The 27,014-nt window shown below is 45.7% G+C and overlaps 1 protein-coding gene across 1 annotated transcript; it reads left to right on the top strand.

Annotated features, from left to right (window-relative positions):
* The first annotated feature begins 2,577 nt into the window (after window positions 1-2,577).
* On the top strand, window positions 2,578-26,012 carry LOC146356362 (vomeronasal type-2 receptor 26-like). The gene is made up of 10 exons (XM_084830070.1): window positions 2,578-2,798; window positions 2,889-2,927; window positions 3,672-3,724; window positions 6,372-6,485; window positions 7,183-7,187; window positions 8,174-8,362; window positions 12,947-12,997; window positions 22,436-22,562; window positions 23,224-24,257; window positions 26,004-26,012. The coding sequence occupies exons 1-10, from the start codon at window positions 2,578-2,580 to the stop codon at window positions 26,010-26,012; spliced, it is 1,842 nt and encodes a 613-aa protein (XP_084686196.1).
* Window positions 26,013-27,014: the final 1,002 nt, after the last annotated feature.

Raw genomic sequence — 27,014 nt, 5'->3', positions numbered from 1 at the left:
GGCTGCGGACCTGGTCTTTCAAGGGTAGCCGAACCCCATTCAACACCAGGTCAACATCCCCCAGCCTCCTCTTGTCTCCCACCAAAAGTACTTCGGTCTTGTCAGGGTTCAGCTTCAGCTTATTCCTCCCCATCCAGCCACTCACCGTCTCCAGACATTTGGACAGGGATTCTACGGCCAACCTTGGTGAAGATTTGAATGAGAGGTAGAGCTGCGTGTCATCCGCATATTGATGACACTGCACCCCAAACCTCCTGATGATAGCCCCCAGCAGCTTCACATAGATGTTAAATAGCATCGGGGAGAGGATGGAACCCTGTGGCACCCCACAAGTAAGTGGCCACGGGTCCGAAACCTCCTCTCCCAGTGCTACCCTCTGGTACCTGCCGGAGAGGAAGGACTGGAACCACCGCAATACAGTGTCTCCAATGCCCAACCCCTCCAGGCGGTCCAGGAGGATACCATGGTCAACGGTATCACAAGCCACTGAGAGGTCGAGGAGAACAAGGAAGGAGCATTCACCCCTATCCAGAGCCCTCCTCATATCATCCACCGAGGCGACCAAGGCCGTTTCTGTCCCATGCCCAGGCCTGAAGCCTGACTGAAATGGGTCTAGATAATCAGTTTCTTCCAAGTGTGCCTTCAACTGCACCGCCACCACCCGCTCAATCACCTTGCCCAAAAATGGCAGATTTGAGACTGGGCAAAAGTTGTTCAGAACTTGAGGATCCAAGGAGGGCTTCTTTAAGAGCGGTCTTATCACTGCCTCCTTGAGGGCTGATGGCATCACTCCCTCCTCAAGGAAGGCGTTCACCACCGCCGTGATCCCCTCACCCAGTCTCTCTCTGCAGCTCATAATGAGCTAAGATGGGCAAGGATCAAGTAAGCAGGTGGTCGGCCTTACAGATGAAATCACCTTGTCCACTTCATCAGGAGGAAGAAGCTGGAACCGATCCCACAAAACTGGTTTGCCACAGGCCGCCTCTTGCTCACTAACTGTATCCACAGTGTGCAGAGTAACACACCTAATCTGATCAATTTTATCTGCAAAGTGCCTTGCCAAAGCCTCACAGGAGGCCTTAGAATGCTCCAGTGGTTCTGGAGCCACAGGACCGACCAGGCTCTGGACCACTTGGAACAGCCTCCTGGGGCAGCACTCTGCAGACGCGGCTATGGCCACCGCCATTTGCGTTCCATATTTTGGCGCCTCTTAGTCTATGTCAAGATTTACGTAGACTAAGACGGCGAAAATAAGGGGAACACAAATAGCGTAGCGTCCACTATGCTATTTGCGTTCCCCTTATTTTTGCCGTCTTAGTCTACGTAAATCTTGATGTAGACTAAGATGTGCCAAAATAAGGAATGCAAATGGCGGCGGCCGTGGCCACCGCCATTTGCATACGCGCATTGTTGTTATTTTTTTTAAGTCAGACGTGATAGGCTATGTAAAAATTTATGTAGCCTATCTCGGCTGACTGCAGGGACGCAAACGGCGGCGGCTATGGCCGCCGCCATTTGCGTCCCTGCTAGCCAGCGGCTGGATGTCCGGATGCTGGCGGAACCGGCCGGTGACTCCGCAGAATCCCTGTGGAGCAGAGCCGGCTGGCCAGGATTCTGGGGGGAGGGACGGAACGCCTCCCCGCCACCATCAACATAATCCGCAAACAGGTAAGTGACTTTCTTAAATCCCTAAGCAAGGCTGGGAAAGTATCCCAAGTTGTGTACACATCCACTTACATCAGGGATGGGGAAGGTGTGGCTTCCTGGTGTTCTTGGACTGCAACTCAAATCATCCATCACCATTGGCCATGGCATCGAGGGCTTGCTGTCCAATAATATCTGGTGGCCCTCATGTTCCTGACCATGGGTATACATCAAAAATCGTTTTCTTGATACCCCTCTTCTGTACATATTTCATTAAGAAAGGTCAGACCAAACTCACCTTCCCCCCATCATTGATCCTTGTCAGAAGATAGAGCCACATCTGTGACTTCTCGTAAACATGTTTTTCTCCAGCTTGGCACCTGCGACTTGAGCCACACGGAGACTTCATGGAGTTGTAGAAGTGACACTTCCCCTTATAATTAACACAAACATAGTGATTCATTCCAGTTCTTGCCAAAGGTCAAGAAATATTTTTTTTTATTTTTACCAGAGATTGCAGAGATTGGGCGGTACATGAACAGAAATCCCAGACTGCCTGTTTTATCAAGCAATGGAGGTACAATTGGGAAAGTCAGGGAAAGGATTATTATTTTTACCAGAGATTGTCTTTGAGACTGATGACCTAAACATCAGAATCAACCATAACATAATGTAACTTATAGCACTATGCCTGAAATAAACTGGTGTATATAATATCTCATGTGCTATGGAGAGCTTGGGCTGAGATCTCGGGCAGGCTGGGATGACTGTGCTTGTGGTGTAGTTTAACAGAACTCCCCTTCTGCTCCGCACTTGCTGTATTTGGAGAGACTCAGCAGCCCTGGCCTGGCATGAGTTTCCTGGCTTCTTCTGACCAGCTGGCTCGGGAGGTGAGAGGAAGAGTCCCAATGGCAGTTTAGCAGGAAACCCGAAATGGTATCACTGGTCCTGCTGCTGGTGCTCCTGCTGCTGCCTCCTGCAGCCTGTGGGATGAAGCGTTTAACGTGTCCCCCAAATCTGATGGAACATCAAAAGGGAGCATCGAATTACTACCGGCCTGGAGACATCCTCATTAGCGGAGTCATATCTTCGCAAATGCTTGAATATCATGACCCATACATCTTTTCAGAGTCCCCGTTAAACAGGCGTGATTGGTAAGTCATGACCATTTCTTCGGTCCCCACCTGCAATCCAATTACCCCCATTTTTGGGAGACCTGCTTTTCCCCGTTCTTTCTTTTAAAGGAAGATTGGGAGCTCAGTTAACATGAAGGCAACATTTAAGTGATTGCCCATGATTGGATAATAAGGGTTTCCTTGCATAATTTCATCCAAAAAAAAAAAAAAAGATCCCATATCTAATCAATATTAATGTTACCTTGGCTGTCTTCAAGTTAATAATATTATTTTCCTTATGAAGGTCATAATACTTTTAGGCATTAAGTATCAATCAACTGATGGATTTCTTGCAATTAAAATGTATGGGTCTGTGGTCTTTTATGCTGGTCTCTGACTAACTGAGTTGCGAAGGTGAACATTTCTTCTTAGACTAGACCACCTAATCAACAGCTGGAAGTGATGCTTATTTATTTTATTCCCCTGTCTGAACACTCAATTTCAATATAGGAGCAACCACCCACCTACATCTCTTTAGAGTAGCCAATAGTTTCAAAGCTACTGGAACCCACTACAGGCACTTCCCAACGTTTCATGTTATCTATATATCTATATTCATTAAACAGAAAACCTATGGTTTACAAAACAACATTAAGGCTAAATAGCTTTCAACCAAACATCAAAAAACAGGGTGAACTAAGGCTCACGAGCCTCATCACCACATCCTCCCTATGGAGGCAGAAAGTGCAGGTGAAATTCCTATTGTCCCAAAGCGGGTAAACCATGTGGACAGGATGGAGAACACTGCATGCAGTGGTGGCTGTGAGGTTGTGGGGAACTGATGAACGACTTAGTGCCACCGGCTGCTAGGCAACCTCCCCTTCCTTCCCTCTGTCTGCCTTTCTTTGCCAGAGAAGGAACTCAACAGAGCATCCATCTCTCCACATGTCAGCAGAGACGGAGAGGTAAATCTTTGCATTTTCCTTTGGATTAGTCCATAGCCCAGTTATTCTCCCTTTCTCCCTTTCACCCCATCCCCATCTGCAAAAGTCCTTGGCTTTGGGGCTCGCTGTTGCACTGTTAACTCTCCCCATTTACGCTCTTCCAAAATCCTGCACTTGCTCTACCCTCCCCCCTCTCCAAAGCAAAGGGTCCTCTTTATGGTGGCACACTTCCATCACTCATTTTTGGACACAGACACAAAGTGTGTTGGACTTTCTGCCAAACAATTAACCCTCACTCGCCTGGGTTCTATTTAACACAGCAAACACATGTAGACATTACTATACACGCCACAAGGCAAGCATTGCGCTTCTGGCACAGCACTCTTTTTGTGTAATGAATGTTATGGTTTTGTGAAATGGGCAGCTTGATATTCTGCAGTTCACAACCAAACCTCTGGCAACCAGGAAGTGACAACGTGTCAACATCTAATAACACAAAATCAAGGCCAGGGTCACAACTTCAAAGCCATCTTTAGATGAATACATGAGGCCCAGAACTTACTGTCTGCCTGCCTTGCAACTTGATGATGCTCATATGAACTTTTCTGTAGCCAGCATCAGAAGGAAATTTTGGAAGGAGCATTTAGAGAGTGCCTCATAAGAAGGAGCCACTCTTCCTTTTGTTTATGTGTTTAGAGACTGCTGAGATTACTGTTGTCCTGGAATTAAGAATTCCAGGTTCATTTGCTTGGTTTTATGGCAAGTGCCACATTTATCCCCACAACCACCCTGTGAGGTAGGTGAGGCTGAGAATCTGCCACTAGCAAAATCATCCGGAGAGCTTCTCCTCCTCCTCACCTTCAAGGAAAGGCATACCAAATGATTGGTTTTATGCCATGTTTCATGTTCATCCTCACAGCATTTTACCCTCACAACTACCCTGTGAGGTAGGTTTGGCTGAAAGTCTATGACTGGCCCCAAATCATCTCGTGAGCTTCTCCTCTTGCTGACCTTCATGAAAATGTACAGGTAATGCTTGGGTATATGGCATGTGCTACCTTTATCATCACAACAACCCTGTAAGGTAGGTTAGGCTGACAGACTATGACTGGCCCATTCTGTCTCTCTCTCTCTCTCTCTCTCTCTCATATACATACACACACACACACACACACACACACACATACACACACACACACACAGGCATCCTTGGGTTTGTTCTTTTAAGGTTTTAGGTTTTTGTATTAAAATAGCTTACTACATACCTTAAACTACAGCTGAACACTATAGTCCGTGACAAACAATGTGATAAACTCACCTTGTGCGCTACCTAAATCATATCTTCCCTAACCTTGTAGGCACTAATTCTGTCCTGAACGTGAAGCTGAAATTTGTAATTTTTACTATACTAAGATAAAAGAGTCCTCTTTCATCAAGTGCAGATCAGAGAATCTACCATTTTTCATAGTACTGTTCAGGAATCCACACTTCTCCCACAGAAACATGCTTAGGGGATTGCATTGTAAGTCTGTCTTAAAACATAAAATTAAAAAAAAAATGCAAAACGGAGGTAAAAATGCAATGCCCGGCATAAGTAGAAACCTGTGTAGAGTTTGGGCAGTAAGTGGCATCACAAACTACTCTTCTTTAGCTTTGCCCCTCCTGGGGAAAGGGGATGATAAGGTTTCTAAAGGAGGGTTGTGAAATGTAAAGATGTAAAGTTCCCAGAGAACTACCTCCCCCCCACCTGCAAGCTCCTAGGCGGTGCAGATTGTACCCACGCGTTGGGCTCGGAAGAGGTGCCTTCACGATGCTTCCTATGCATCATCCGGCCTCTCCCCCCCCCAGCTCTGACTTCCAGCAGCTAGACAGCCAAAATCGGCTGATAGGATTGCTAAGTGTGTCCGCGGGGCATGGGTGGGAGTAGGGCTGGCTGCACTGCAGTTTGCCTCCTGGTGTCCTGCAATTTGCCTTAGATGCCTGATTTCTAAGCGTGGCTTTGGGGAAGGGGCCAGAACGGGGCTCTATGGAACAGCTTCTGCCGTCTCCTCCCCCTCCTGCCCAGGAATGCCTCATTTTCACCCTCTCTGCACTCCACGTTATGAGGCATGGATGGGCAGCTGCTGCGGTTCTGCCTATGCTGGCTACTAGGGGGAGGGGATGGGGAGCCCAGTTTCCCAGCTCCCAGCTCATAGTGCTGTCTATGACCTCAGAGCTGGGGAACCGAAAAATCCTCTCTCCCCCAGATGCTGTCTAGGGGACATACGATTGCCAAGTTCTTTTTAAAGAAATCCCTGCCTAATGGGCCTTATTTAGTCTTTTGCTGAACAGCAGTGGAATTCGCCTTATCTTGCTTTACTCCCATCTCCTTTACTAATTAAATCTCCAACGAAGAAAACTTTAATGAAGAAAACTGTATGGAATGGCTGGGATCCCGCCATGTTTGAACAGGGTTTGATAAGATCCCAAAGGAGGGTGATGGAGCATTTTGCTATGTAATTCCATGCTGCTCTGTTTGGATGGGATTTGGCATGGCAGGAAGACAAACAGTAAGCAGTACTCCTGCGTTTTTGCTGCCAAGAGCTTTGGAACACAGATACACACAGAGACTTAATTTGTATTTTAAAAACTCTAATGGCCAGTTTATCTGATCAGCTGTTCTGCTCAGGTGCTCCCTTGAAAGGAGACGCCTGGAAGATCAATGTCAGCGACGGCAAGACAGTGTGCCACAGTGAGGCAGGAGCGTGGCCTCGTGTATTCCTAGGAACTCTGGTTATGGCTGGTGAGCCCATCATGGGAGGGATTACAGCAGAGGACTAGTGTGGCTCCTGGAGAGAACAGAAGGCTGACAGAAAGTGATAGGAAGCTCCTCTGGCTGTTGCAGTGAATTTTAAGAGATCTCTTGTTTCATAAGGGTCTTCTAAGGCTGGGAATTCATAACCAGATTTAATTGATTATGGGTTGATTATTTATGGACCGTAAAATTTTACAATGGTCTTGACAAGGCTCAATGGTCTTGACAATGGTCTTGACACAGCAAGCAAGCAAGCAAAGTAGTTGTTCCCTGTCAGACTGTTAAGGTGGCCTGGCTGGCTCCAGACCTCAGGAAGCAAACGCTTTTCATCCACGAGGCCATTATTCGCCTCCCCCCACAACGTTCAAAGCATCTGTGAGGCGGGAAGGAGAAAAAGAGGCTTTTGCAGCTGCACATCATCATAAGAGTCCCATACATGCTCATTATACAAATAAAAAAAATTAGAAAATAAGTCAAGTGAGCTGTAAAAAAAGACATCCCACTCCACCAACTACAATTAAATAGGAACAGGAAACCATCAATGTTTAAAGGAAGTAGCCTATAATTTCTTCACAAATCGTGAGCACAAAAGGTCACCAAGCACTTTTGAGTGAGACAGAGTTTCTTTCTTTTTTTAACTACTCTTTCTCCCTCGATCTTTAACCATTCCTCCTGAAATTTTCAGGTTATGTAAAGCTGACATTTCCTTCTGACACACATACATTTCAGAAAGACGCTACGCTATTTGCGTTCCCGTTATTTTCGCAGTCTTAGTCTACATAAATGTTTACATAGACTAAGACATGCCAAAATAAGGAATGCAAATGGCGGCGGCCATGGCCGCCGCCATTTGTGTACGCGCATTTTTGTTGTTGTTGTTGTTTTAAAGTCAGCTGTGTTAGGCTATGTAAACATTTACGTAGCCTATCACAGTTTTTTTTAAAAAACCTAGCCGTGATAGGCTACGTAAATCTTTATGTAGCCTATCATGTTGTTTTTTTAAAAAAAACTGGAAATGGCGGCAGCGGCAGCTGGTCAGAAGATCGGCCGCCGCTGAGCTGCCGCCGCCGCAGCCGCCACTGGAGTCGCCGCCGCCGCCAGGAAGATCCGTCCAAGGTAAGTCTCATCCCAGGGGGAGGGCGGTGGGGCGGCCGTTCCGCCACCGATTTCAGGGGGCCGAATGCGCTGGCATTCGGCCTCCCTGAGATCCGTGGCGGAATTTTCGTGCATCCTTACTGATTTCCATTTAACATCATGGAATCCTTATTTTACTGATTGCCATAGCTCTCTCTCTCTCTCTCTCTCTCTCTCCTTTGAAGGCTGTCCATTTCTCTTCTCAAGACATTGGGCAGAATCACTCCATCTTTGTTTTTAAGTGACAGATGGATATTTATTTACTTTGTGATGAGGGTCACAAAGCATCCTGTGAAAATCAGCTCTCCTGATGTTCGGGGAAAACTGGAGGATAAAATATCAGGGTGCCTAGTAGGGCTGTGCAGGGACCCCCGATCCGACTCTAAACTCAGCTCCTTACCTGGGCTGCCTCCCCCTCTGCTGCCACCGCAGCTCCCACCTTCACCACTGCTGCGTCTTTGCCACCACTGCCTTGTCCACCCGCACCCACCCCCACACCCACCAACTCCTGAGGCCTGGACACCTGGCGACTCTTCTAGCAGGGAAGAGCCATTGTAAAAATGGAGACTCCCTGGAAGAAGACGAGTCGGTATGCGCCCAGGCCTCAGGAGATGGCGGTTGGCGGGGGCACACAAGGCAGCAGCAGCGAAGTTGGCGACAGTGAAGGCAGCAGCAGGAGTGCAGTGGCAGAGAAGGAGGAGAGGGCATCGGCAGGGAAGAAAATGGCTCAGGTAAGGACCTGTGGGGGCTTGGCCGGGGTGGGCTGGGCTGGGGGCTGAAGCTCCAAAGTGCACTGAGTGCTTCAGTGAGCCCCTGACTTACTCCGGGTCACTTCATGCCCCCTCCGCTTCACCTCGGAAGGGGCACATGGTGACCCAATGCAGCTTGCTTCGACTCAGGCTTTGGGCCTTGGGCCGAAGTGGTTCACAACCCTAGTTCCTGGTATGGGATATCTAAGCATGCTTGAAACACCCTCAGCTTGGTCCTGATGTTGTAGGTGATGTTCCTTTGGGGACTGAGATAGAGTGTTCATATTCACTCAGATTTATTTAAATCATACAAAAAAGACCAAAAGACATTAAAATGCATTTATTAAAGAAAGATAAAGAAAGATAAATTTTAATACATGTGCAACCCTTCAGCCAAGCAGGCCCATACTCACACATCCTGCATCTGTATGCCTACCACTCACACCTGTATTTTACCCACAAGGGGTTCCTCCTTTTTCTGGCAAAGATTTGGAATGTTTATTACAATACAGGACTTCCTTAGAGGCCTATAACCAGGAGAAAGACCCCCTGTCCCATTATGCATGGACTTTAATACTCTTCCCAACTTGGGGACTTCCTTCTCACTCCATATTCTAAAATCTTTATACCTATTGGTCCATGTTACATTATAGGTCATTCTATACCCAGAAAGTCCAACCTTTTCCCCAAGTTCTCTCCCCTATATCTGAATCATGTTGCTTGTGACTTAGTTCTGCTACAGTAGATTCTACTCCCCTACTTGCCCCATTACACATCAGCATTAACCCCCTATAAGAACCATCTCTTACCCCTTAAACTTTAAACTCCCCTTACCCCATATTGTACCATATTGCTCTAGAGAATCCTTACACTGAGATTTGGATAGCATGAAAAGGGCTATAGATTTAAAAAAGAAAGAAAGTGACAGCTTGTTTTATTTGCATGAAGGATGATGGTGTGACACATCTCTTTTAATTTCTATTATTGTTTTCCAGTCGTGTACGTCTGCGGTACTGGCACAGCTTGTCCTTCTTGTTTGCCATCCAGGAGATCAATCAGAATCCCAGGCTCTTACCCAACATCACCTTGGGCTATGACATCTATGAGAGCCATTATTATGGAAGAACCACTTCCTATGCCATGCTACACCTGCTTACGGGAGGGAAAAGCAATCTTCCAAATTACAACTGTGGGCGAAGGAATAACCCACTGGTCCTTGTTGAAGGGGTTGAGTCGGACTTCTCCATCCTGATTTCAGTCATGTCAGGCATCTACAAGATCCCACAGGTATGAATGGGGAGAGAAGGGGAGGCCAGCTGCATTTCAATGGGAGCTGGCCTCTGGCTCAGCTTGGACTCCATTCCAAAGCATCTCTGCTCACTGGGGAAGCAGGTCCTCTGGAGTGTATATTGGAGGTGAGTAGTGACTGTGGTGACACTGTTGAATGGGAGCCAAGGCAGCAAAAAGTGTCCCAGAAGGAGGACCATAATCAGATATCAGCATGGGGGAGGGCACTTGCCAAGACCTCATGGGCTCAGAGGGGCCCAGCGGCCAACCCTGTCCATTCCTGCTTCTCTCCTTTTGGCTGTGATTGAATGGAGGTGAAGCAAAGCCAGCACTTGAACACAGGGAAGTCGGCACAAGCCACATGATGACACTAAAGCAGGGGTGGGCAAGTGGCCATATGTGGTGGTATCAGTGGGGTGCAGCCACTCCACCGTTCGAGGGATGGCAGTGTACCCACCAGACCTGTGAAGTTGCCCACCCTTAAGCTAGAGGCATGGACCTGCTATCAATTCTGCTCATGTTGTCCCTTCTTTGCTGTGATGCCTGGAAAAGGCTCCAGTGTGCCTCAGAAACAATATCTGGAACACACTTGGGAGGGGGGCTTAGTCAGCACTAGCCACATGAGGACACTAAAGCAGGGGTGTTGCTCAAGCAGGGGTGGGCAAGAGGCAGCCTGCAGGCCATATACGTCTCCCCTGGCAATTGTGGTGGATGCCTATGTGGTCATTGAAGTTGGGCTCTGGAAAGTGGGCCAAGCTGTTCTTTGGCAAGCTGAGGGGAGCCCACTTCTACTGGGAAATAACATGCTCTCTGCCTGCACGATGTGTTCTCAGCACTCTGGGATTTGGGTCCAGTGGCCATACGTGGTGGTATCGGTGTGGTGCAGCCACTCCACCAATTGAGGGATGGCATTATAACCACCAGACCCATGAAGTTGCCCACCCTTGAACAAAAGGCACGGACCTGCTATCAATTCTGCTCATGTTGCCCCTTCTTCTCTGTGATTCCTGAAAAAGGCTCCAGTGTGCCTCAAAAACAGGATGTGGAACACTCTTGGGAGGGGAGCTTACATCTTCCCCTTCTGGTGAGCTAACTCATGGCAGGGAGCAGGATTAACCTTTTTCTAGTGGTGTCCTCAAGTGAACTGTTCTACGGTACCTGCAATAACTGGAAGGTTTCCATACACTCCAATGGGGAAAAGAAAAGCATTGCCTTTGGGGTGCGCTTTTCATAAGGGGTAGGTTTGCTTGTGTCTCCTGTCCTCCCGCTGTCAAGGACCCCACTGTACCTCCTTGAGCAAATCATCACACAAAGAATGGAAGGGCCACAAAGGATCCTTTGGATATTTTAGAACTCCACCCCCATTTTTGTTAGAGATGAATGATTTCAGGTTAATAAAAAACTGACCTCATCCTGAAAACAAATGAGTGCAAAGTACCAGTTTCTTCCTTTCCTCACTAGATCAGTTATGGTGTTGCTAGTCATGTTCTTAATGATAGAAGTCAGTTCCCTTTCATCCACCGGATGGGCCCAAGGGAAGAAACCCAGTATCAGGGGATTGTCCAACTGCTTCTGTTTTTTGGATGGACGTGGATCGGTCTCTTTGCTCCAGACAATGACAATGGAGACAGGTTCATGAGAGCCATGACACCCCTGTTGACCAGGAGTGGAATTTGCGTCGCCTTCTCACAAAGACTACATGTAAGAATCAGACATGAGACTGAACTCTCAGTTTTCTGGGGACGAGTCAATGTAGTTGTATTGTACGCAGATGTTCAATATGTATTTCAGCCAGTTATCAATGTGCAAAGAATGCTTGAAATGAAAGAAAATGGAGCAAAAGTCTGGATCACAACTACTTTTCCAGACATTGACTATAACCTGTTTGTTGGTCATTGTAATTTCAAGTTCATCCATGGTTCTTGGACCTTCAAAGTGAATACACAAAAAAGGACAAAATATGATTACTATCAACCATTTACCTCTCCTCTGCATCTGTTTTGGGATGAATCCTTTGATTGTTTATCTTCAAACCATGTGTTTTCCAAGAGAAGCTGGAAAAGTTGCACAGAGAAAGAGAAACTGGGGGAGCTGCCACTGGAGGAGGTTGAGAGGGCCCTGTCCCAAGACAGCTTCAGTGCCTACAACAGTGTTCAAGCAGTGGCCCATGCTTTAAACGCTGCATATTTATCCCGATCGAAGCAGATGAGGCTGATGGTGGGTGGACGGGGCAGGCTGAAACATCAAGAGCTGAATCCATGGCAGGTATTGCATTTTTATTTTGCAACACCACCATAGTGGTGAAAGACTCAGTGTGGAGATGTAATGTGCACATTATCATTCTTAGTGCATTGGTGAGTGGTTTCTGTGTCTGAGAGATAGCTTGGCATCCTGTTCTAGACAGGTTGTATTCCGTATGTAGGACCAGGTTCATATTCTTTGGCACTCCTAGACTCATTGTTGTTGCTGGAGTTCTCAGTGACCTCAGTTGCTCGTGGTGCCTTTTACAGCTTTGTCTGCTTTCCCAGCTACAGCCAATCCTAAATGGGTACAGCTTGTCCACAGTGGTACCGATATCGGTGACTTCAAATCTGGGCTAACTGCTATATGTGAGGATACTCTTGAGACTTGTCCAGAAGGTACAGGTAGTGCAGAGTGTGACTGCCTGACTGTTATCATGAGGGGCTTACAGAGAAGGACTGCTGAGGATGATGTTAGAGCCCAGGCAGGCACATATGTGTGTAGGCGATCCTTCAGATAACTGGCCCCAAGCTGTTAAGAGCGTTGAATGTTAATACCAGCCCTTTGATTCGGGCCTGGAAATGGACTGGCAGCCAGCACAGCTGGAAAAGTACTGGCAAAATGTGATCTCATGGGCCAGTCCCTGGGGGTGTCTCCACCAGCAATTTTCTCTGAGCCGGCTGTGAGTTGAGGTCGTTAGAGATACATGACATCGTGGCCATCCAGCAGCCACCCTGCAGCTTATCAGGGAAAAACCAGATTTCCTGAGACTTGTTAAAGTCCAGTTCTTTTCCTTAAGTCAGGTTCTTCCCAGGATAGTTGTTGTATGGTCCAACCCCTGCATTGACCTCAGGTATGCTAGCCCTGCCCAGGGGTGTTTCTTCCCATTGTGCTGAACAAGACTTGCCCTCTTAATGCCCACAGAACTTACAGAGATCCCCCTCAATTGACATGACACAGTTTTAAGCCCAATTCCCTAAGTGCTGTAAAGCACAATCTCTATTCTCCAATTCTCCTTTGTCTGGTTTATTGCCTTAGGAAGAACCTACTTCCATCCTTCGTTATAGAGACCCTGCAGGTTACATGGGGGTTGGTTTCCATCTTTGTGTTTACCACTCTCTTTCCCAGCACAAGCATATGTGTGTCTACTTGGAAGTAGCTCCCATTGTGGTCAATGAGGCTTGCTCCTGAAATGCGGGTGCATCTGGACTTTCAAGGGAAAGGAGGAAGGGGGAGAGGGGAAGCCTCTCTTATTGGTTGAGCAGCCCTTGCCAGTCAGATGATGTTCACTCCAAGCCCCCCACCCACACCCGGAAGTATGTTCTGTGAAGAGATTGTTATTGCTCTGGAGAACCTGCTTGTGGAGCCCTGCATGGACCACATCGCAGCAAAAAAGATTCCTTTAAAAAATCCAGAACTCCTCCATTAGTTTCTCTGTCCATTGTCATGGAAACATCCCACAGGGCAACCAAGGCAATTTCCATTCCAAAAACCAGGCCTGAAGCCCAAATGAAATGGATCTAGATAATCCATTTCATTCAAGAGTGCCTGCAGTTGTCCTGCAACTAGGGATGGCGGAGAAATCTGCCACAGACTCCAATGAGGCTGGATGGCAGAAGGAACTACCCACTGCCATGGCCCAAAATCCTCCCGGGACAGAACCTACCTGGAAGCAGCTGGTCCAGGTCACTGTCTTTGTTCCGCAGCCATCTGCTGCCAGGCTGTGGAACAAAATGGCATCTGGCGTATTGGAAATATTTATGTAGCCAATCACGGGCAATGGCAGGGATGCAAATGGCATCCACTATGCCATTTGTGTCCCTGCTCTTTGCTGGGATAGGCTACATCAATATTTACGTAGCCAATCACGGCCAACAGCAGGGATGCAAATGGCGTCCCCTACACCGGATGCCATTTGCGTCCACAGACTGGCTCAAGCCGGAAGTCTGACAGCAGCTGGAGCCAGCCGGCGGCTCTGTGGACTCCCCACAGAGCGGAGCTGGCCAGGGAGGATTCCGGGGGAGGACCGGATAGCCTCCCCCCACCTGTGGACCCCCACAGACCCCAGGTAATGGCATCCGTACATCCCTACCTGCAACCACCCACTACAGTAGCTTGCCCAAGATCTGGATGTCTGGGTAGCTGCACAAAACACCCCCAAGTTATTACCAAACAAGAGTATTTATTGACATTAATAAATAGCAATAACAGAAGCAACAAACATTATCATAGACAAAACAACTATATCCCAAGTTCAAAAAACCTTCCCATTTTGTCCCAAGATCAAGATGTGCCTTGGAGCATCCTTTTGCTTTCCTCACAGGTAATCCAAAGAGGCAAGTTGTTATTGGGTTGATTTCTTTATTCCATTTATGTCAAGAGGCAAACACTGAGTGTGTTATGGTAGATGGTGCTTGTGGTTTCACTTGGTCCTCCAAAAACCAACAACAAGAACCCTGCGGGCACTGCTGTATATTTTAGTGCAGTAAATAGGATGGAAGCTGTTGTCCAAAATGTCTGGAGGCACCAGGTTGGAGAAGGTGACCAGATTGGAGACCTGGTTGGAGAAGGTGGCGACCAGGTTCGAGAAGGTGCAGATTAATGACTCTGGACTTCCCCCAAAATGCTGAAGCAGAAAGAGGAGACTCAAGAAGGTATCTCAGCTGTGACTGAGAAAAGAAGGAGACTGTCATCCACTCTGAGTTTAGATGGGATGTGCATTGGCCCCATTTTGTAGAGGATTAGAGCTCGAAGTGAGAATGACTAAGATATTGAATCTGCTTCCATGTTTTCTAAATGCTGTTTGTTTTCTCTGTTGTTCTAGTTTCATGCTTTCTTAAGAGAAGGACGGCTTTCTAATACTTCCATGGAGGGATTTTATTTGGATGAGAATGGGGAGCTGGAACCTGACTTTGATATCGTGAATTGGGTGCTATCTTTCAATCACCAAAAGGGTAGAGTGAAAATTGGGAGTATACATAGACAGGCATTCACAGACATAAAGCTCACCATGAAACCAGAAGCCATTGTGCTGCCCAGGCAGTTTAACGGGGTAGGGAAATTTATTTGTGTCACATTATTGATGTGTTAAATTCTAATAATATGTTGAATATTACATGTGAGACTTCCAGTACAATTCTATGCACAATTACCTTATTTGAGTGAGCAAGGACAGGCTGGCGGAGTAGATCTAAGAAGTGGTGAATGTGTCTTTGCATGATGGAGTGCAAAGGTGGACACCACCTCCTTGAAGGAGGTGGTGGTGTCCCTGCTGAGAAAACCCTCCCCGGAGGTTTATATGAATGACCACCCAGTCACTAATACCCCCGTTCTGGATAAGGTGCTTGAGAGGGTGGTGGCTGCGCAACTGTAGATGTTCTTGGAGGATACTGATTATCTCACCCCATTTCAGTCTGGGTTAAGGCCTGGTTTGGGGACAGAATCACCTTTGGTCACCCGGGTGGCTGCCCTCTTGTGGGAGAGAGACAGAGTTAGTACAGCCCCATTGATCTTGCTTGAACTCTCAGTGGCTTTTGATACTCTTGAGCACAATAGTCTTTTGGATCGTCTCCATAAGCTGGGAGCTGTGGGCTTTGTTCTACAGTTGATAAACTCTTACTTGCATGAAGAGTTCCAGAAAGTAGTCAAACTATCAAATGAATGAATGAATGAATGAATGAATCCTTGAGACAGCTTAATATCTCCCAAAGCTTGTCTTGGTCCTCCTCGAACTTTGCCACTTGGACCTCCCTGTCTCATTCTTTCCTATTTCTTGCCTGTCTGTCTCTCCAATGCCATTTATATAGCAGATAAAGTGTGTGGCTTTACACACATCTCCAGAATGCCATAGTCCTGTTCAGATGGAGCAGCATTAGGAGCAAACCCATCCAGGTCTCCATCCACACTCAGACTTTCATACTCTCTCCTTGCCACCATGCTATGCAGTGCAATAGTACAGGAGGTCTCAAGTTTCTCTAAACTGGAGGACTCCAGAGATCTGACTGGAAGCTTGGAGATGCCAGATGGGGCCACCGTTGAAGGTGGGCATTGGGGCAAGTCATAAAGGCAGGATCACATCAATTTTAGAAACACTTCATTGGTTCCCCGTTAACTTCAGGATGCACATCAAGGTGCTGAAACAATTGAATTATTGCACAATCTAGGGCGAGGGTAGTACAAGGGACGTCTTCCGTATGACTCATGCATGTGTTCTCTTAGAATAAATGATGAGGCCCCCTCCAAGTAGCACAACCATGTGAGGTTTGGCTGGTAACAAATTGCAGGAAGGTATTCTGTTCTGTGGCATTGTCCTTGGATAGTTTGGTCCACCACGAGCATCAAGTAAGAAGTCCAAGGATCCTTTTGGTCATTTCAATGGGATTTTTATGATGTGATGCTTCAGTGTTTACTTGTTAATTTTTGCTTAATTTATTTGTTTAATTGGATGTATTCTGTGATTTCGTATATGGTTTTAAACCTGTGTGAGCCCTGTCTAGGGATGGCGGAGAAATCTGCCATGGATTCCAATGAGGCTGGATTCTTTAGAATCTGACACACACACCCCGGAGTCTATCGCGGAACGGACCACTCCCCACCCTGAAATCCTCCCCAGACGGACCCTTCCTGCTGCTGGCTGGTCTGGGTCTGTCCTCTGCTGCTGTCCATCTGCTGCCATTTACTTCCCTGCTCTTTGCTGTAATAGGTTACGTAAATATTTACATAGCCTATCACTGAAAAGAGCAGGGACACAAATGGTGTCCCGTATGCTGTACGCCATTTGCGGCCACAGCCCGGTAGCGGACGGAAGTCTGACCAAACCAGACAGCAGCTCCGTAGACCCGCCGCAGAGTGGAGCTGGCTGAATTGCCTCCCCTCACCCTGCGGACGACCGGACCAGACCAGTAAGTGGGTTTCGTCCACCCCTAGTCATGTCAGGGAATTATTTGGGGGCGAAAAGGCATGATAACAATAGAAAACACAAATCAAAACCTGTTTTTATTTACACAGATCTGATTCACAGTGGGATTTTTCCCCACCCTGAACCTCAGAAATTGTATGTACTTCATACTGCTTTGTGAGTCTTGGCATTGAAGGCAGCTTTCTCATTTTTTTATTTTACACTTTTGTATTGTGAGTTGCCTTAGCAAGTCCCTGGTCTTGAATGGTGGCTATGAAATATAGTAAGAGTCAATCTTATGGAGATAGGTGGCCGCCTCTGATTTCGGAGGTGACCACCTATCCAATGCAGGGCAGGAGAAGCATGGGGGGGATCATTCCCTCTGCACTTCTCCACCCTGCATTTGTGGCTAGACAGCTGATTTCAGCTGTCTAGTTGCGGGAGGGTGGAGCGGGGGAGAAGGATGCTGGATGACACATAGCATGTGTCATACTGCCATTCCGCCTTCCCCTCCCCAGAATGCTCCCAGGAACACCCTGTTTTGGCTGCTCCGTGCTCCGCCTGCGAACAGGGAACATGGGGCTGTTCCTCACTGCCTGAGGCAAAGAAGTGGGGGAAGGTTGGTTCTCCAGGAACCAACCTCAGAGAGCAGGCTTCGAGGTCGGTTCCAGGAAAACCAGATATCCTATGTCCGGCTAGCTGCTGACTAGTGGCCATGGGATCGCTCCCTAAACAAATAAGATAAATACATCTGGATTTCAAAGGTGCTTCCAGATAAAGCTTTTATTATGCAATTGCCCTGCCTGACCCAAAGGAATGGGTGGGTGGGTGGGGGGAGGTGTCAGTCCAGATGATGGCATCTTCTATTTGAAAACCACCCCATGTTTTCCTACTGTTTCTTCCTCCTTATTTTGTTTCACCTGAGGCTGCTCTACATGAGGTTTTATTTTATTTTTTACCAGCACTGTAATGCATAGCTCACTTGCCTATCACGCCACATGCACCCAAAACAGTCCTCATCATGCTATTTCTCCCTCTTTGACGTTCTTTTCTATCTGCTTTGCCACTGAGGAGGAAAAACATCACACTAAGAAGAGAAGGGTGTTTCTAGTTGTGTTGCCAAGATTATGCTGTTGCCTCCCTAAAAAGGCTAATCCCCCCCACATTTTAAACCTGCACTTAAAACTTTAAAACAACAACAACAACAACAACAATTTATTAGTTCCTTCAGCTGGCATGATTTACTGCTTCTCCTCATTCCTTTGTTTTATGGCTGCTCATCCACTCACACCCAAACATTTTCTTGTATATGTCAGTCAGTCAGTTGATTTGATTGTATATAACCATAGGTTCTTACAATTTTGCCACAACAGCAACAAAAGAGAGACAACCACAGAAAGAACAAGACTGAACAAGCCACTCCAGTCAGTTCATCATGTGCAAAATCTACAGCAACAGGTTTTTGGACCATTGCTCTCATCTTTTTAGCAGCCACTGCAAATGAGGTGACTTGATGAGTTACAGAAGAATCCATATGTACAAGTAGTTTATACACCCGCTCAGCCAAATTCTGTCAAACATTCCTCCCAGCAAAGGTGCAAGAAATCTTTTCCTAGGACTGGCATACAGTTCTCTCTCTCTCTCTCTCTCTCTCTCTCTCTCTCTCTCTCTCTCTCTCTCCCCCCTTCTCTCTCTCATAATATCCTCTATTTGTGGAGCCCTACAGATACAAAGGCATTGGGCTGTAGGAACATTTGTATACCTATGTTACCCCGGCCGTGGGCTTTGGACTCTTAGCTTAAATTTGCCAAGATAGTGATAAATCAGATCCAGGTTTACTTACAAGGAGTACTTTATTGAGTACAATCAGCACACAGGTGTACCCAATGGTTGGATCAGACAGCTGCTCTGAACCCAGAGCCACGGGGTACAATGGGTTTTAAACCATACATTTTAGTGCAGCAAGCGCCCCCCAGCATTCATGCCCAGCATAGACTAGCCATGCTTGGTCAGAAGAAAACTTTTTCAGCACAGCCACCTGCAGCTTTAACACAAACAAACTTTGCTTCTCAGGCACATCTTGACAAGGCCTTCTGGCTCATTAGTGTGGAATGTATCGGCCTTTGACTCATCTCAATGCTCAGAAGCCTGCTAGCAAGGGAATTGCACCAGTAATGAACTTATGGATCTCTAGGCCCCTCTAACACTACAGGTAACTTGGTTACAGACCTGGGCCAATACATTATCTCTCATCCAGATATGCTGAAGGCATAGTCTGGAAGCGAAATTCTGCAAATAACTTCCTTAGCTCTCAGTGAGTCAAGGAATTAAGATAATTAGAGAGAGAGATTGCTCACCTTTGTAAAGATTGTAGCACCTGCTAAATCCTGTTTACTGAATGGTTTCAGCATCTTTATTAGCTTTTTTTGAGTATAGCTCATCTCTCATTTTAACCTTAGACTTATTTAGCTGAAAGGAAGCCAGTGAAAGAAAGAAATGGGCCATGTTTTCAAAACAGGAAGAAGTCCACCCACCCCTGTTCTTCTGTTTTAGATAGCACTGTTTCGTGAATTGGTGGTCAGGCATGTTAATCAGTCATTTCAGATAAAAGAAAATAGCCGTGTTCACGCTAACCGACATTGATGGTAGCCCCACTTCAGCACGAAGAATGCTTTGGCTATTGGGTGTTATAGAAACAAACAAACAAACAAATAATTTCTTAGAAATTTATTCTGTATAATCTCCAGATAGTCTGTTTTGCTCAGCCCCCAAATTTCTGTGCCATGCAGAATTTGTGCTAAGAGCTTCTCCTCAAATCTTTTCACTGCTGGGTACATCAGTTGGCCTCCCGTCATTTTAAAGAAGGTATAGCAAGCTTTTGCCAATCTAGAAGCAGCCAAGATAACAGTCTGTTTGTGTGCCTTCCAGGACAGATCCTGGGATAAACATATACCCAAATACTTGAATGATGAGCATTTTGCAATACAATGATTATTGAGGTGCAATTTATGTCTTTGGGCTCTTTTGGCAAAGACCATAATTTTAATTTTATCATAATTAATTTTAAGACATTCAGTTCTATAATAAGTTCCCAGCTTTTTCAATAAGCTACACATCCCTATCTGCGTAAGGATAACAAGACCATATTGTCTGTATAGAAGAGGATAGAGTTCTTACATAGTCCTAGAGACGGGGTGGTGGGGGGAGGAGGGGGAAGAGAGTTCATCCTCGGTATTATTAATGTAGAAACTGAATATAAATGTGCTAACAACACCCCTGTCTACCCTTCTGAGAGTTGTGATCGAGTCTGTGTGTACCCACATACTACTATGGATATAAAGCTGTTGAATTAAAATGAGAAGTCTCCTGTCAATATTGGTGGCCTGCAATTTATCCCATAGTCTGGTCCTGGTCAAATTGATTGCTAATGAAAGCGACAAACATAGATTTTGAGGGCTCATGGACTGACTTCTGAATTAGATGCTGCAAAAGGAAACACTGATCTGTTGTTCTGACTCCCGTCCTAAAGCCAGCTTGTTCAGGATGGATTATCTGGTTGATTTCTACCCTGTCTAATAACCTATTCAGTAGTAATCTCAAGTTTAGAAGCAATGTCTAATAAACTAATAGGTCTATCATTACTGGAACTTGTTTTGTCACCTTTTTTGAAAAAGGGGAATACAATACTGTTTTTCAGTCCCTGGGGCATCCAACCTGAAGAGTTAATAAACAAGAACAGTCTTGCTAGAATAGGTGCCCATAGATGAGAGTTTGCTTTAAATAATTCTGGTGGTATCATATCCTCACCTGGGGCTTTACCACTGGTCAGAAACCACTTGGTTTCTTTGGTTGTTACAGGGGTCAATTGTGGAGTATCTTTCAAAGTTTGTAGCTTCTCCTCTACATGAGATCTCACCTCTTCTAACTCACCAAAGATGACTTGAAAAGGATCAACCCATACAAGAGGGGAAATTTGGGCTTCAGAGATAATTCGTACTTCTCTGAGACCTGATGAAACCATCTCCCCAAACATGTGTTCTTTTTTCTGGAGACAAGCCAATCCCAGTTCTTGTTCTTAGAGTATTTCGACTTCTTTGTTTTTTGAAGATTTTTATATAGACATTGCTTTGTAGTAATAGCCCAAACTGCTTGTTAGGTTTAAAAAGAAGGCAAGGTATTCCAAAACCAAAGTAGTTCTTTCCTCACTTTCCTACACTCATGGTCAAACCAGGAGGCTTCAGAAATAAAGCTGTTTCTAGGTCTGAACGTTTTTAACCAAATAAGGGTTCAAGCTATTTCTAATACTAATCTAAACGTTTCCAATGTCTCCATTGTGTTTTTTTGTTTATTTGTTTTTTGTAATGCTCTAAGCTGGATAAGATGTAGGTTATTTAGAAGTGGATGGGTTTCTTGTCCCCAAAGCTCAGACCATTTGAGTCTCCTTGGTCCCATTCTCAAGCCACCCAAGATGCCCCGTTCTGGGTGGGGTTTATTCCACACTTGGTTTAACAGAGCTAAAATTAATGGCAAGTGATCACTCTCAGCTTGCTCCTTAGTTTGAAACTTTGCCACATGGGGCAGTAATGTAGTAGGCATTAGTATACCACACTCCCACCTGTAGAGCTCAAAAATGTAAAGTTTCCATCAGATTTATCAAGTTAAGTTCCACGTACACCCATTAACGGATGTTTATAGAAAATCCTCAGTAGTTTCTGACCACTAGAGTTTCAGGTCTCATCCAGTGAGCAATAGCCCAGTGGAAAAATATCCTCCATGTATGTGGAAATCTGACTGTCTTCAGATTTGAAAACTACACCTATATGATTAAAATCTCCACATATGAGAAGATCAGTGCCAGGGTAGCATAATAAGATAGCTTCCAGAAGACTGTATAAACTATTCCATAATGACAACTCTGCTGGAGGAATGTAAACATTACTACAAATAATCTTTCTGCCCTTCCTATTGTGAATAATCAAAGTCTGGATGTATTGACATGTTTTACTTCAGCTCTTCGTTGCTCTGTTTTATGTCTGTTCACTCATTCTCACACAAATATTTTAATGTATATGACTAATAGCCATTACAAACAACAGAGCTTAAGACATGATGCAATAACAATAATTCAAGTGAATATATCACCTGCACAGTTAATTGCAATAGCATTCAGAGCGATTGCAAAAAATATGATTCGAAGCAGTAGCAAACAAAGCTGTTTTATATGTAATATAAGGATTGTGATGGCACAGGAACTAGTTTCGTGGTTGCTGTTTTATTGCTGCTGTTTGTAATTTCTGTTATTCTAGGACTGTATTATAGTTTACTTTGATATTATACCATGCATCTTTCTGTACAGTGTCTTAAGACATGTATATAAAAGTTGGGATATGATGGTTAAAACAAACACACAAACCAAAGAGGTTTCCCTGCCATCGTGTTGTGCAAAAATAGTGCAAAAAAACAAAAACAACCCCCCCCACACACACCCTAGGGAGACACTGAACAAAGGCCTGAGGTCACTGCCAGTCACTAGACTACAGAGTCTGTTGGGTCCTTTCAAAATTCTATGATTCATTTCCAGAGAGACAAATACATCTTTTTTTCTTTGTGCTGTTTCTCTGTATTGCTAGACCATACCTCGTTCCAGGTGCGTCAAGAGCTGCCGCCCTGGATATGCCAAAGCGATTCAGGAAGGAAAGCCCCCTTGCTGCTTTGCTTGTGCTCCATGTGCGGAAGGGACAATCTCCAATCAAGAAGGTGGGTGTCCTCAGAGGTGTGGGCCTTCTCTGGGGGAAATATTTACGTCAGCCTAACACTTTCCCCTACTCTGTTTTAATTATCTCTTCTATTAATTTAAAACCATTTAATAAAACCTTCCATGAATGTGTAAGATAAGAAGGCTTTATGAAGGATTCCTACCCTGCGTAGGAAGCTTAAGGGGAGTTTGTTGGAATTAGCCATTTGCTATCACTTAGCCTAACATACCCTGCAGGGATATGCGGAAGATAAAAATAGGATAACACAGCGACTGTCCTGAACAATGTTTGGCTTATCACACTTGCTAATTCATATTTGAGCAACACAGGAAGCTACCTTTATTCCAAGTCAACCAAAAAATCCCTCACGCTCAGTATTGGCTATTTTACACAGGCTTGCATCAGCTCAGTTAAGTCTCTCAGATCCAGGTTTCCTGCCCCAATGACCTGAGATCCTTCTTTGGCGATGAGGCCATGGGTGGAACCTACTGATCAGAAAGCACGTCCTCTACCAGGGAAGTTCTCTCTCTCTGTCCTCTGTTACACATTGTTATCTCCTGACCTCTTCCATGTCCCCATCTCTCTTCCAAATGGAATAGAACACAGCAGGTTCTGGATGTATGACTGATATTAATGATGCTGAGGTCACCCCTTCTTTTCAGATGCAGACCATTGCACCAAGTGTCCAGAAGATCACCATCCAAACAAGGCCCGTGATCAATGTGTCCCCAAGGATATCACCTTCCTCTCCTATGGAGAACCTTTGGGGATCATCCTGGCTTCCTTTGCACTATTCTTGTCTTTAATCACAGCCTTTGTGTTAGGAACCTTCATTAAATACTTAGAAACACCAATAGTCAAAGCCAACAACCGGAACCTCTCCTACATTCTCCTTGTTTCCCTCCTGCTTTCCTTTTGGTCCTCCTTCCTGTTCATTGGCCGTCCAAGGCAAGTGACCTGCCTTCTCCGACAAACAGCCTTCAGCATCATCTTCTCAGTTTGCATCCCTTCTGTGTTAGCCAAAACGATCACCGTGATGCTGGCCTTTCTGTCCACAAAGCCAGGGAACAAGGTGAAGAGATGGCTGGGGAAGAGTCTTGCCAACTCCATTGTAATTTCTTGTTCCAGTGTCCAAGTTGTTATCTGCTCCATCTGGCTGGGCATCTCTCCACCCTTCCCTGACTCTGATATGCACTCCCAGCCTGGGCAGATTACCCTGGAATGCAATGAAGGGTCTGTCACCATGTTTTATACTGCTCTTGGCTACATGGGCTTCCTGGCTGCCATCTGCTTGATGGTGGCTTTCCTAGCTAGAAATCTGCCTGGGGCCTTCAATGAAGCAAAGTTGATCACCTTCAGTATGCTAGTCTTTTGCTCTGTTTGGGTCTCCTTTGTGCCCACCTACCTGAGCACCAAGGGGAAATATATGGTAGCCGTGCAGGTCTTCTCTATCTTGGCCTCAAGTACTGGGTTACTGGGCTTCATCTTTCTTCCCAAGTGCTACATTATTGTATTGAGGCCAGATCTGAATAGAAAGGAGCATCTCTTCCTGCAAACTAAAGATGGCATCTTATCAGAGTTAGAAATGAGGAATAATTCCACCCCCACTACAGTCTGGATAAGGATCACATGTTCTGATGGAGGCAAAAGAATTATGGAACAGATCCGCAGCCTGTTGCTTTCCCGTGGGTTGCAGGTAGATCCAAAAATAGAGGGAGGCCTTCCATGCAATGAGGGGGAACCCTGGACAAAATATATATATTAACCTTCTGGCATCACATTCCTCTAGCAATTGTTCACTTACCTTTTTTAGATGAGGACTATAGGGATGTCAGAGAATTTCACCACGGATCTCGGTAAGGCCGAATGCCAGTGCATTTGGCCCCCCAAAATCTGTGGCGGAACGGACTGCCATCCCCCCTGCCACCCCACGAGTGGCAGTGTCCAAGCACCTCCCTGTTTGTGCCTGCCTGGAGCCATTCAAGGGGAGGGAACTGGTGGTCTGGTCTCACCTATGTTGCAGCATCACCAACATTGCAGAGGGGCAGAGAGCCTCACTCCAGCCTCCAGCCAAGCAGGGATCAGGAGGCACAAGAAGCCAACAGGGTCTCTCTGCTGACTCTTGCCTGGGTCACGAGGCTGTTCAGTTTTGCAGACTGAGTTTCCGATCCTTCTGCTTGATCACCTCAGGGACCAGCCATTTTGCTCAGGCCACCAGACCATCTTCTGCTATACTCCCCTCATCACTGAGTTACAATCAGATGCATTATTCAAAAGCATGTCTTCATTTGGAGACTGGGAGGAAGGCGGGAAAAGATCCCAAAAGGCCCCTGATCCAGTTAGACTGTCCCTCCCTTCCCCCACAGGAATTCCTGTCATCAACCACCCTGCAAGACATGTTATTTTTAATATTGTTTTCAGTGGTTTCTATGGATGTATTGTTGTCTTACTTGTAGACCACTTTGCTAGGTGCTTACCCTGAAAGGCAGTATATATATAATTGTTAAGCATGAATGCATTTCTCAAAAAAAAAAACCCCAATCCTTTGGTTTAATCCTGTTCCTGATTAAAACAGATGCTACAGGACTTACTCTTTCAGACAGCACATGCCAAGCAACAACTTCAACCTTCATATGTTCATTGTACTGTGGTGTAGGCTATTCAGGAATGCCATATAGATCTCTGGAGATGATTTGGGCATCATTCAAATGAAAAGAACAAAGAACAAATACATTTGTATGTCACTCCTGAATATTCCCCCCATCTGAAATAATCCAGACTCCCACTCCTTTGTTATGCACAACCCCAAAGAATCAAACAACACCACAGACTGACCCATTGACATTATGTTCTCACTTAGAAGAAATATCATCTCTTTTTTCCCAGTAGAAAAAAAAATCCATCCAGAGATAATTGTCATACATAAATACATTTCTCCAAAGGGAATAATCCTTTCGTATGATTCTGTTCCTGATAAAAACAGAGATGCTACATTTCTTGCTCTTTCAGACAACAAATTCCAAGCAACAACCACAACCTTCATATGTTCGTTGCATCATGTGGTAGGCCATTGAAGAATGCCATGCTTTATGAATGATATCTGATGATGATATGAAATCTTGTCAACTAGAATTCATTTAAAAATAAAAACATTTCATGGTGCATTTGTCTCCCACATTACTCTGAGATCATCCAAACACTTGTTTTTGTTATGCACAACCCCAAAGAATAAATTATTATTATTATTATTATTATTATTATTAAAAAGACACTCCACAGACTGACACATTGGTCCCATGCACTAACTTAGAAGACATATTTTCCCATTTTCTGTTGTCAAAAATCTTTCTTAATCTTCCCTCAAGGGGAGATACTCCAGCCCCTTGACCATTTTAGTTGCCCTTTTCTGACCTTTTTCTAGCTCCACCATATCTTTTTTTAGTTGCAGTGACCAGAACTGTGCCCAGTATTCTACATGTGGTCACACCATCGAGTTGTGTAAGGGCACTATGATATTGGCAGTTTTATTCTCAAAAAATGGAGAGAGGGGGAAGAGGTCCTGTCAAAGGGCTAGGAGTGATGACTGTGGGTGGTTCATGATCTTCAGCATGGTTCACTATAGAGAGCTACAACCCACAGTTTCAAAATGTAAAGTAATCATCAGAGAGTGATTTTTGCCTTATTCATCACCTCTCTCTGCATGGCAGATGTTTCTAATGCAGGGAAGGGATGACCGAAAGGAGGAGCTCTCCATGGCTGGAAACTGACAATGGTTCATTTACCTTCTCAGAGGCGATGGCAATTTGAAAGAGGGATCTCTGCTTGTAGTGTGGAGACTCATCCCACTTTTGCCTCTGGTTAGAAAGGTCTGGTGGGTTCTTATAGTGTTCCAAAGCCTGCCAAACCTGTTTAACTAGAAGCAACCATGGGACAAAATAAAGGTATGTGGGTATGACATGGGCAGAGATGTCTCCCTCGAGACCACTGCCCTTCAGTTCTCTGGAAAAGTCTTTTCTTTCTCCTGCCTAAATGCAGAGGGGGGAGGGAAGGGGGGAGGACACACTTTCCCCTTGTGAAAGTGAGCATCTCTCCCACTCAGACACAACTGCTGCTGCTGTGTGGACTCTTTCTCCACCTAAACGTGTACTGAGTTGGTTGGAATCTGACTTCCCACAGCAAAAGGGAATAAAGGGAGCAGGTAACCAAGCAATATTCTGCCACAACACCTAACACTGGAAGACGTCTTTTTAAGGTCTGCCCCCAGAGCAGAGGGCTGAATCCCAAGTGCTTTGACTCTGTGTGGCATTTTCAGGGGGCTGGAGGGGCTGCTGTGGGAAGGGGGGGTGGGGAGTCCCCTTCCGCCAGCGCACCTCATCCAGCTCAGTCTGGATCCAGCCCCTTGTTGGTCCCCCCGCACAGCTTTACAGGGGGTGAATTCACACAGCCAGTATTT

This window comes from Heloderma suspectum, chromosome 2 (assembly GCF_057233095.1).
Source record: "Heloderma suspectum isolate Gila_16-S chromosome 2, 16-S_ref, whole genome shotgun sequence".
In the NCBI taxonomy this organism is placed as follows: Eukaryota; Metazoa; Chordata; class Lepidosauria; order Squamata; family Helodermatidae; genus Heloderma; species Heloderma suspectum.
Note: the sequence above shows the minus strand (reverse complement) of the source record. Positions and strands in the feature narration are given on the sequence as shown.

What these genes read in the sequence shown, in the direction of transcription:
- LOC146356362 (XM_084830070.1), top strand. Translation starts at nt 2,578, where the DNA reads ATGGTATCACTGGTCCTGCTGCTGGTGCTCCTGCTGCTGCCTCCTGCA. An exon ending in AACATGAAGGCAACATTTAA is followed by an intron (nt 2,928 to 3,671) that starts GTGATTGCCCAT and finishes TTTCTTTGCCAG; the next exon opens with AGAAGGAACTCAACAGAGCA. An exon ending in GACAATCTCCAATCAAGAAG is followed by an intron (nt 22,563 to 23,223) that starts GTGGGTGTCCTC and finishes CCTTCTTTTCAG; the next exon opens with ATGCAGACCATTGCACCAAG.